This window comes from Maniola hyperantus, chromosome 5 (assembly GCF_902806685.2).
Source record: "Maniola hyperantus chromosome 5, iAphHyp1.2, whole genome shotgun sequence".
NCBI classification, from domain to species: domain Eukaryota; kingdom Metazoa; phylum Arthropoda; class Insecta; order Lepidoptera; family Nymphalidae; genus Maniola; species Maniola hyperantus.
In genome coordinates this window covers 15777746-15790104 of record NC_048540.1, presented here as the reverse complement: position 1 = coordinate 15790104, position 12359 = coordinate 15777746, and the positions used below count along the sequence as shown (strand labels likewise).

Here is a 12359-nt window from a genome sequence, read left to right as displayed (position 1 = left end):
TTTTATATCGCTGTTATTTTATAACCTTTCTCGACTTGAGCACATTTTTTAGTGGATGATTTAAAAAGAAACCATGGCTACTTTATATTTTTATAATTTGGTTTTCTACAATAAATTAATATCAACAATATGATTTTGAAATCTTATAATACAAAGGGTGAAATCGGTCTTCTTAAACCTCCTAAGGGCATAATTATTAGCGGTCTAATATTATTTATATTATTTTTCATTTGCAATTCGTTAATTATTGACTTAAGATTAGCATTCTTCATTGAGACTACTTCCTGCGGTCTTTGGAACGGAAATCTCGAGCCGATTACTGAAATGATTCCTGAAATCCCACTAGAAATACCATCGTAAGCCCAAGATATAGTATCTGGTACGTTTATTTCTATCGGAAAAAATGGGATGACTGATATGAAGTCTCCAATTAAACCTCTATTCCCATTTGGTATTAACAAAAAGGCTTTTTGTTCTTCAAGTATAGGCATTGGTTCAGCATCTATTATTACTGAGTCGTCGTCTTCGTCTTTGGTTTTAGTTTTATCGTTGTTCGGGTTTGCTTCATGTTCAATACGATCGCTTATTTTTGGTATCGTGTTGAAGTTCGTGTTTATACTCGTAGGTTGATCGGGAAGTAAAATTATGAATGGCTGAAGTTGATTCCTGAAAATAAGTTAATCATTGTTTAAGATAAGATTCTTCTAGTAATACATATTAATAGATACTAGATAAAATCAATGTATAGGTTAGGTACGCTCATTTTTTCTACACTTTATTATCCTAATTTTATAGTTTTGAAAATTTCATCATAATTATCATGATAAACCTATATCGCCAGCCCACTACTCAGCAGGGGTCTCCTCTCATAATGAGAAGGGCTTATAGGCCATAGTCTGTCACGCTGCCCCACTGCAGATTGGCAGACTTCACACACCTTTGAGAATTTCTTGGGAAAATCTCAGGCATGCAGATTTCCTCACGATGTTTCATTTCACCGTTAAAGCAAGTGATATATTTTTATTTGCGTGAAAGTTGAAACGCACTCAATTTCAAAAAGTGAGAAATGTATGCCCGGGATTGAGCTCCTAACCTCCCGAATAATCACCGCTTTAAAAAAATTAGCCATCTAAATATTATGATTACGAAATGACTGAACGCATTTTGAATGATAGCATATTTACTGTTTTGAATATTGTGTTCAAAACGTTCGCTGTAGCTGAATTAATAACTTGTGGTGTTACTTACAGTCCATATTGTTGCATTGGGTTGAACTGTTGCATCGTTTGCAGTTCCAACAACTGTTGTTGAAGATTCTGCTGGGAAGCTTGCATTGGTAGTCTCTGATATGGTTGCAACAATTGTAGCAACGGTGCTGAAAACACCATTGACACCTCCAGGCACATCACTGTTAATAGTATACACATATTCCGTGTTCCACACATCTTCACTATCAACTCACTGATACAATTTCATTAAATAAGTACCTATAACAGAGTCAGTTTATTAGTTAGTACCTTCAGATTTCACATTTACTTGTTCAATTTTCATATTGTATCTGGGACACAATCAGGATCTTTAAGAACCGAAATATTAATCTTTTATCACTTTAGTATAAAAGCTATATTTTTATTTTAGCTGGTGACTAGCTTCACTGACACTATATTTTTATTTATTAGATAAGAAATGCAGAGTTTAACCGTAGGTTTTTATTTCTCGTTTCTGATTATTCCTTATTTATCAAGCTGTTCTATTCCCTTTTAAATTTATGATGGTCTTCTTTTCATGACAATTTTTATCCTATGCCTGAACGATTGTTCTATGTTTGAAAATTTTGCTGTCTTTTTTGTAACTATTTACTTCGTATTTATAATACGATGCAGCAGTTAGACTGTCGTCTATACCGAAACTGTTAGTTAGACAGTCCGGAAGCGAATGAATGCGTAAAGTTTTTATTATTATGCACGGCTTGATAGCACCGGCTGACCCACTGTCAGGACGTGTGACCTTGTCGTCAGCTGTGCTTTCTTTTTTGGGGTTCAACTTTGTTATTGGCACTTAATTTTTTGTTTTCATTCGATTGCATCTATTTTTAAGATGTGATAGCCTGGTGGTCGGCCTCCTCTTCAGGAGGTACGGGCTTAATCTTAAATCCCTTTTTTCAAATTTATTTTGCCAAATAGTGCACTTAATGCACCTCTAACTTTTCGGAGCTATGCGCGTTAACTAATATCATTATCTTTAATGATGAAGGAAAATATATTGAGGAATCGTGCATGCCTGAGAGTTGTCCATAATATTCTCAGTGTTGTGTGAAGTCTGCCAATCCGTACTTGTCCGATATGGTATGGCCTAAATCCTTCTCATGACCAACAAGAGATGCTCAGTATTGAGCTGGCAATGGGTGAAGATATTTCCTATGTCGTCACAAATTTCAGATCTGTCGATCTATTGAGACTTCACATTTGTGCATATTATATTATAGACCAAAGCCATCACAAAGAACGCGGGACGCAGAACTTTGAAATTACAACACTCTTCTCGATCTGCTACTTTTGTAGTTACAGTAATTACAAAACTAAAAACTAAACTAACAACTTTAAAAAACTGGGTAAATAATATTCCTATCTTAAAATGTAGGTTAGTATGTTAGTTTCTGCGGCGGTAAATGTACTAATATGTAAAATGTTCCAAATGTGGGTCTTATATTCACATTTTATCTTGTTCATTTACAATTTGCTTACAATTGTGACTGTATTATTACAATCATAAGTAGGTTTATAGTAATTTTTTTACGAAAGTATAAAAAATTTAGCGCTTGTTTTTTGAGAAATCTAGTTCAGAATGTTAGTCTCCCAAATGTTCGTCTTATCATTACTGGTCATCAGTCATAACAATACTTGTTTAAAACGTTATAACAGATTCTTGAAAAGATCATGACTTGTGTTTTCTTTTTCTTAAGCATAACATAAGAAGATCGAATCGGCACCTTCGCACACCGAGGGTTCCGTATTACAGTCGTATTTTTTCGATATTTTGCGCGATAAATCAAAAACAATTATGAAAACAATATAAAAAAACCCTGATAAAAGAAAATATTAATAAGCAAATCCAAGATCTCATCAGAGTCACAATATTATGACGAGATGATAAAGTTGGCATTCAGAACATTTATGTTTGTCTGTTAATGAGCTATGGGCTTACGAGCGTTGTTAGCATCAGTGAAGGTTTGTAGCTATGTAACTGGGGCATACATTATTTTAATGCATTGTCGTAAACTAACAACCTAGACAGTCTTATTACTAAGAACTACAGATTGAATGGGCAGTCGTGTTTATTTTACGATAGGATACGATATTATGACTGTTAATAATTGTGGCACATTTGTATTCTGTTGCAAATCTTCTATCCTTGAATGACTTCTATTTATGCTTCTATCTTATTTTAATGATTTCACTTTTGAAGTGGCAACTTTTTTAGTACCTATCGAATAACGAAAAAGTGACACTAAAAAGAGCCTTTAGCCTGCGAGACAGAGTTTGTACTATCGTAACGCAAGACATCGTAACGGTGCCCGTACGTAGTCGATATTACAGGTACCTTCGTACCTGTAATGTAATGACGTGTTCCTGGCAGAAAGTGTTGTTGGACACACAAATTTAAAATTTTCACACATAATACACGACGTTACGCACTAAAAATCTACTAAGCTCAAATCAAGAAATTCAACATTATTCTGCTGGGATTACGTACACGCGTCCTTCCGGCATCAGTTTTTCCCTCCTCTTTTAATATAGCTACTGTCAAGTCAAGAGCGAATAAGCATCTTCTAGGCTCTCCATCTTAGGCTGCATAATCACTTGCCAGCAGATCTGATTGCAGCCAAGCACTAGTCTATAAATAAATCAAAAGAGAAATCAATGGCAACGCATGTCGAGTATACAAAGTCAAAGTCAAAGTCAAATGATTTATTCAAAATAGGTAATAAATTACTCTTATTGATGGCCTGGTATAGTGTTAGATTTGTAAGATATAGTGGTGATAATTATAACGCAAACTTAAAACTAAAGCTACGAGGGTTCCAAACGCGCCCAGGTCTGAGAAGAGCCCACAACAAACTCAGCCGGGTATTCTTTTTATTATCACCACTTTACAAAATTATTGAAACTTATTAGAACTATCACAAAGTCGTTAAGCAACTCATTCCCAAGCTTGCTTATCATTGTTATTGTTATATGTTAGTTAGTGTGTAATGTGTATATTGTTTGTCTAGTCAACTATAACTTCATATAGTATACCTAAATGTGCGTCACCTATAAAACTCCATACTTACTCCCTATAACCGTTGATTTGACGCTTCAAAATTCTATAAGTACCATTAGTCTTCCTGTGTCGTGCGTAACGGGAAACGGTAACTAGTTGCCGTTCCAGTAAGTAGATGCTACGCGTAATTGCATTTCAGCCGCACACAGGTATCTAATCATACACAGTCGCTAATTCAGTTGTACACAATATCTCTAAACTTTAATTGACAGGTCTATAACAGTATAATAATTGACAGGTCAGGTTTAATTGACAGGTATTCGCAATAATAAATTATGATTGTGATTATAATTATAATGTTATCCTTTTAACTATGTTCCTTCTGGAAAAGAATAGCATAACTTTCAGAATTGCCAACTTAGTTTAGTTTAGAGAATAATTAGGTACAGTCGAAATTACTAAACTTATTATTCTATTCCCCTTGTCTAGAAAACTTTCACCACTGTAATAGTTTAAAAAAAAATAACAATAATTTATCGTCTACCAATAATTAAAATCTCATCAGGATTATCTGTACAGATTTCCTGATGAGTATTAAATATTTGCATGCTAGAAATATAGTAGAATATGAAGTTATAATTTATTGTAAACATCCTATGTACCAACTCATTCCATTCAGCAAAAAAATTCTATTCTATTCTAATGTAGGTACTAAAAATAAGAGTAATATAGTATTTTGCAAAATGAAGTTTTTTCATGTGTAATTTTGATAACAGTACGCTGAGGATTGCTCCCCTTTTTTCTGTACTTATTTTATAACGTTTTATTATTGAGCTTAGCAAAAAGATGTACCTACCTAGGTAATACGTACCAACTTATTAATTATTTTAAAGAAGAGAAGACTAATATCGTTAAAATAAGAGCTTTATCGAGCTAAGAAAGGAATAATATAACAATTAACATAATATTATTAGTCCCTGTTCTTCGTCTACAAACTATCAGCTTAGTTTCAATAAATAAGAACAATAGTTATTTGCAATACAAAGTTTTGATATGAATAAAAACATACAAAACATTGCTCACTCTTTTTCCCTAATTAAGTATTCCTGTAAAATCTTAACAATTAAAATATTAATAACACGAATTATTATTACCCGAGCTAAGAAATACATCGACGAAATAAAAGACAATGTGAAAACTATAGTTTCGAATGACGATGATAGAGATGATTAATAATAATTAGACACCAACGTACTTATCACAAAAAATAATTTATTCAACTCAACAATATGGCAAGAATAAATAAAAAAAAGTTCAATACCAAATACACTCATCAGTAAATGCAACATAATTTATCACGTTACTTTTCCAATTCCGTGCGAGACATTGAGAGTTCAATCGATTTTAGTCGGCTGTCCGTCATCGACTACTACATCGATTTCTACATCATAGGTCCCAGGTTTAACTCGAGAAGGTCGGACGACTACTCCTGGCATCTTGGTTTGTACACCATCAACTTCATTCTCTGACACATCAGGTACTTTTTCGTCCGTATGATAGCTCGCCTCTTCAGGTGGTAGACGAACCGACATTAATCCTTGGACGCGTTGGACCAAGTATTCCAAAATTGGTCCAAACCTTGACACACCATCTGTCGCTAAGATGGATCGATCAGGGGATCCTTCGTGTGGTTGGAGCACGAACATGTTGAAATTCAATGTTTTTCGAACTGGCCTGGCTGTTGCCCGATTATATATCAAGCAGGCTATAAAGACGAGGGTAACGAGGTATCGGGAAGACATATTCCTGTATCGCGTCAGCGTCCGACCTTGGCGGAAGAAGCGTCCACACTGCGCTCGCTGCGTTTTTGCCGCGCATCTAAACCAAGATAACGGCAAACGGGTGTTCGGCAAAAAGACATAACTGCCCGTCGTGGTGTAATTGCAGCGATCTCTACACCTTTCGTTTGGAAAGCGCTTCCAGTCATCGTAATCACATCCCAATCTCTTGTGGTCCCTTGCAGTCTGGTTTAGTTTGTAGTTTGCACTAGTTGACACCGCCCAGTTTTGCCCGTTAGATATAATAATAAATACACTTTATTTGCACAATCACAAGAAGGATTACATTAAAGAATAAAAAACACAGACAGAAGGAAGATACAAAAGGCGGCCTTATCGCTAATTAGCGATCTCTACCAGGCAACCTTAAAGATTGGAAAGTATAAGGAAAATTAGACTGCAGGTGGTGTGTAATATACTAATAAGTAAGTGAAGCTGTGATAGCTTAGTGGTTAGGACGTCTGCCTTCTAATCGGACGTCGGGAGTTCGATCCCGGGCACGCACCCCTAACTTTTCGGAGTTATGTGCGTTTTAAGTAGGTACCTATTTAAATATCACTTGCTTTAACGGTGAAGGAAAACATCGTGAAGAAACCTGCAACATAGACCATCATTATACCATAATATGGATATCATCTCATATATTTTGGTCACTTTCCCCTTTTGCATCACTGACAAAGGTATTTTTTTTACAAAACTTAAAAACTTGAAAGTCAAATACTTTTTCAGATTAGCACAGACATACCTGACGAGCTCATTTTATTTTTTATAGTAAGTAAAGTGATTTATGTACCGGTTCACATTTTTATAACAAATCATTCGACAGATCTTTTCCAATGGTTTTTATGGGAAATAATCATCATTATTATGAAGTCGATAAATCAAATGTTTTCTTTTGTTTTCATCTTGTTAGTACATTATTGTTTTTATTTTTATTTTCATCTTGTTAATGCATTATTATTTTTATTTTTATTTTATTGTTCCGTTCTAAGAAGAACATTGAATTGAACAAGAGAGTACATTGTTCTTCAGTTCAGTTGTTGTAGTTATTTTGCATTGGACGTTTTTATATTGGCCGGCACACTTTTTGTAAGGAATAATCACAATATAATTATTATGAAGTCGATATAAGTATCAAATATTTTCCTTTCATCTTGTTAATGCATTATTGTTTTATTTTTATTTTATTGTTCCGTTCTTCTTGAGTAGGTTTATTTTATTGTTCCGTTCTTCTTGAGTACGTTGTTCTTCAGTTCAGTTGTTATGAACTGTTATGTGTTATGTTATGGTTATTTTGTATTGGACATTTTCATATTGGCGGGCACTCTTTACTCGGGACGTCAAACTAGATGGCGCCAGACCGTCTAGTTTGAAAACGCGTTATAATACTAGCGGATGCCAGCGACTTCGTCCGCGTGGATTTAGATTTTAAAAACCCCGTGGGAACTCTTTGATTTTCCGAAATAAAACGTAACCTATGTCCATGTAAAAAATCATGCTGATCCATTGCTCCGTTGCGGCGTGATTGAGGGACAAACCAGCAAACAAACCTTCGCATTTATAATATTACCTAGTATGATTTTCATACAATCAACCTCCCGCTACTGTCGATGCTGAGTGCCAGCTGTGGCCGTGCCGGTGGCCAATGTGTTAGTGCCCATTACAGTGATAATCATTATCATTATTTACAGCTACTTGAGTGATGAGTGACGCGCGCGTAATGATGCAGTATCAAGGTCAATCACTGGTTCTAAAGCTTGTCGCACACTAGAGCACAGTTCACGACAGCTGTTATAAGTCCCGCTAATTGCTATTGCGCTGGAACCATGTCTCATTAACATCGAAATGACGTCATTTGGCGTATCTATATATTTAAGTATGAATCGCTGAATGTGTTGCTGATCGCAAATCTCGAGAACAGGGCAGCTAATATTTAAGTAAAAATATACCATCAGCTCGAAACTTCAGTCTAGTGCTGACGTCACTAAAATGGCGGCTCGCGCATTAGCAATTTGCGGGACTGTAACAAAACATCACAACTGGCAGGAGTCAAATGTAAAATAGTTTGATTGGGTAAGCATTTGTTCTACAGAACATGACGTCATCGGAAAAATGAGACAATTTTATCCTGCTGACTACTGACTGACTGACTGATTTATCAACGCACATTTCAAACTACTGGACGGTTAGGGCTGAAATTTGGCATGCAGATAGCTATTATGACGTAGGCATCCGCTAAGAAAGGATATTTGAAAATTCTACCCCTAAAAGAGTGAAAATAGGGATTTGAAATTTGTGTAGTCCACGCGGACGAAGTCGCGGGATAAGCTAGTAATAATATAAGTCACTAGGTGGACGGACGACATCAGTAGAGTCGCAGGGAGCCGCTGGATGGCGGCGGCGCAAGACCGTGGCGTGTGGAAGTCCCTACAAGAGACCTATGTCCAGCTGTGGACGTCTATTGGTTGATGATGATCATGATGAATATCAGCATATCAATAAGAATATCATGCATGCACTCTTGTGCAGGTGAAAATCGATATAGAAATCAGTCACATTTTCAGTATAAGGCCCGCAAATTGCTAATGCGCGTGGCCGCCATTTTAGTGATTGAAGTTTCGAGCTGATGGTATATTTTTATGTCGGCTGACGTCACAATGAAGTCATTTCGATGTTAATGAGACATGGTTCCAGCGCAATAGCAATTTGCAGGACTTATACCACCAAAGAATTGCGGTAGGTAGCTACGCGCGGTTCTTGCGGCTCTTGAGGTTTTTGCGGCTCGATGTTTTTGAGACTTGAGGCTTTTGCCTGGAGTGCGATGAGCGTAAAACGAAATGAGGGTACTGAGTTCATTGTTTGAGGCCAATTGGCGGTGAGTGGCGAATCGAAAACGTTTTGTTGTTGCCAATTTGTACAAATCGTTACTTAATTGCTGAGAGGAAGAAAGAAAGTTGTAATTATGGCAAATTTTGAGGATATTCGAGATTTCTAATTGATTGATGTTTGTTACTATAGAAAAACTAGCTTATGGTCGCGACTTCATCTGAGTGGACTACACAAATTTCGAACCCCTATTTCACCCCTTAAAGGTTGAATTTTCAAAAATGCTTTCTTAGCGGATGCTTACGTCATAATAGCTATCTGCATGCCAAATTTTAATCCGATCCGTCCAGTAGTTTGAGCTGTGCGTTGATAGATCAGTCAGTCAGTCAGTCACCTTTTCCTTTTATATAGGTATTTAGATTTAGATTTAGATAAAACTAGTTCTTTTTACTTACCTGTGCTTGTAAGATCACAGTCAATTTGTCAAAGTATTCTATTTGTGAATGGATATATTGACAAATAGAATCCTACTGATATTTTTAGGGTTCCAACGGAACCCTAAAAAAATAAAAGTCGATAAGATTTTTCCAATTTTAATATACTTAATTGCCTTTGCGCTGGACTACGATTTCAGCTAATTACAATTTCTAAATCTCTAGAAATCGCTAAATCTCTTTTTTGGTCTTTTATGTTAATCTTAGTTTCAATTAGCTTATTTTTGGGTGATTTGTTTGTTAAGTAAATGCAATATTTCTTTTATTTTTAGAATAGAATAGAATAGAATATATTTTTATTCAAGTAAACTTTTACAAGTGCTTTTGAATCATCAACTAGTTTAATTTACCACTGGTTCGTAATGCCGTTCCTACCGAGAAGAACCAGCAAGAAACTCGGCGGTTGCTCTTTTCCAATAGTATTTTCATTTCATTTCAAAATCCGTGAGAAATTTTGTTCGCTTGGGCATATCTTGTCATTTACATCGTTGTTTGTAAAGCGTTGTCTCTGTCACTCATACCTAAGTATATGACGTTTTGTCGGTCACAACGACAGGGACAATGCTCTACAAATCTGCTATCTCCTTCTAAAGGTCGATGTACATTACTTTCTGCCGCGTACTGTATGTCCTTTCGTTATTTTGCTGTTTTTCCTGTGACAGCTATGGATTCGCCGTAAAAGGATAGGACCGGGTCTACTTCCTGTCTGACCAGTGACCACCTTATGCTTTAAAGATGTTAAGTAGTATGACCAGTTTATCATTACTGCCATCTTGGGAATTTTCATTTAGAAATGTCCGAGAATACCTATAGTACGCGACAGATCGAGATGGCAATCAGGGAGGGAACCCCGCGCACACCCACTTCTTCTTCTTCTTCCTCGCTCTGGGCTGGTTTCCGCACTTAAACGTTTCCGTCTGTTGTGCGTGCATCACCCCTCCCCGCTGAAGTCTTCACTCCAGCCATCCAAGCTCGGTCCAGAAACCGAGTAGACCGCTCAGGTTGCCCAGGGCTTCATGGAGTTCGGGGAACCCAAATGGCATTCGCGTTGTTCTGCTACGCCCGTGCACTCTAGGAGCACGTGTGTTTCATCGACCTGCATGCAGGCCCTGCACAGAGAACTGTCCGTGACATCTATAACGAAAAGGTGTTTGTTTAGTGGGTTATGCCCTGTTATGAGTCCCACCACTTTCCTAAGTTTACCTCTGTCCAGGCGGAGTAGTTTGTTAGTTTGCCGTTTGTCTATGTTGGGGAAAGCTTCTTTGGCTTGCCTGCAGTCTTTGTGTTTGCCCATACTTAGTTGGGAATGCTCACACAGCCCCCGCGCTAACGTGCGGGGCGTCCCTCAGCCACATACCCCGATTGCCATCTCAACCTGTTGCAGATTTTACGTACGGATGCAGGCCTTGAGGATGCCTTGCGGTACGATGGTAGAAAGGTGAAGGAGGAACCAGGTGTCTCTCTTTATATTGTGCTACTGGTTTACCGGATATCCTATTGGTACATAGTGACAGATAACGAACCCAACCCTGCTGAACCAGTTTGATAAATCCAATAATGCTTGTGGCTTTATACTACGTAAACACAATCCAATGCCAATAGCCTTATCTTGTAGTTTAAGTGATTTTACAAACCCGCAATGTATAGTTTGCAAACTCAGGTCAATGTCCCATCTACGACGCGGCATTGACTCCGATGGCCTATTTACTCAACGTTCGTTGAGCTCTAGCGTCAGTCAGATGTTTTATTTTATTAGTTTACGTAATTAATTATTACTACTATATCATCTTACAAATCCAACAACTGACTATCAGAAATTGTAAATAATATGACCTATTTTGAATAAATAATTTGAATTTTGAATATATTATTATTGTGAACTTTTAAAAATACAGGATTTTTTTGCGGTAATCAGTCAATCAGTAATCATCAGAACTATCACCTGTCTTCGTTTTTGATACCGTTCTGGTTACAGACTATATATAATGATTTATTTCTTTAGGTAAATTTGAAGCCTAGCCCGTTATGCCTATGCCCTAGATTGCGTCTGGTCTAGAAAGCGACTCTGCCGGTCCCAGGGGCCCGGCGTACTATCGCTCTATATCTAGCAAGCTGGCTTACTACTTCGTAGGTCAATGGTAATATGATAAATCATATAAAGCCGGACACAATTTATCGGACGTGTTCGTAACCCGCAGCTGATAGCCGTGACGGATACGTGTCGTTTGGGACCTGGCTGGTGGGTGGCGGTAGACTGATAATTTTACGAGGACTTGTAGATGATGGATACAGGGTGTTCCAATGCTCGTAGTATGGTATGAGATCAAGATTTAAAAAAAACTAGCAAGAAAAAAATATTTACATTTATTACAATCAGGTACAATTTCAACCATTCATGTGCGAGATAATGATTTTTATAAAGTTGTGAAGTAAAACCAAAATAAAACAGAAAGAAAGCTGAAAATAACGGATGAAAAATGAATGAAAATGACAATGCGTAACTTAAAGGCAGCGGAAGAAGCTATTAAAACAAAAAATCGTCTGGAAATAAACAGCCGACAATCTATCAGTAATTTAAGAATGTCGATAAGTTACTTAGCAATGTCGTTATTAATAATAATAATTATTATTGTCAATCACAGTTTTATAGTTTTTATCTCTACCTAGTAGGTATTTAAAAACAAAGTGTACGCTTAGGTCTTTTAAACTACGCTACGGATTTTAATTCGGTTTTCATCAATAGATAGAATGATTCAAGAGGAAAATTTAATGTACTTATAGTTTAATATTGTATTAATTTGTTAAAATACGACGATAACTGTTCAAGTTGTCGGAAGAAACTAAGCCGACAGAGCTTTCATCGAAAACGCTGTCTTATTCTTTTGAAATACATATGACAAAATAACAACATTTCATAAAACCTGCATTAATCATTATT

At 36.6% G+C, this 12359-nt stretch overlaps 3 protein-coding genes across 3 annotated transcripts in view; 1 reads left to right on the top strand and 2 right to left on the bottom strand.

The window, feature by feature from the left end:
- LOC117982155 (tubulin alpha chain-like) overlaps positions 1-12359 on the top strand; it is a 205313-nt gene that overhangs the window by 176999 nt on the left and 15955 nt on the right. The window lies entirely within an intron of this gene.
- LOC117982073 (uncharacterized) lies at positions 116-1444 on the bottom strand. The gene is made up of 2 exons (XM_034968357.2): positions 1249-1444; positions 116-666 (listed from the first exon to the last, which is right to left on the bottom strand). The coding sequence occupies exons 1-2, from the start codon at positions 1425-1427 to the stop codon at positions 144-146; spliced, it is 702 nt and encodes a 233-aa protein (XP_034824248.2). The 5' UTR covers positions 1428-1444; the 3' UTR covers positions 116-143.
- On the bottom strand, positions 5516-6294 carry LOC138402335 (uncharacterized). The gene is given in 2 exon segments (XM_069498560.1): positions 5516-6073; positions 6076-6294. Coding segments are annotated over 2 exon segments (591 nt in total). The 5' UTR covers positions 6251-6294; the 3' UTR covers positions 5516-5657.

Coding starts and splice junctions, on each gene's coding strand:
- LOC117982073 (XM_034968357.2), bottom strand. CDS start 1,427: ATGTGTATACTATTAACAGTGATGTGCCTGGAGGTGTCAATGGTGTTT. Junction 667..1,248: donor CCAATGCAACAATATGGACT/GTAAGTAACACC, acceptor ACTTATTTTCAG/GAATCAACTTCAGCCATTCA.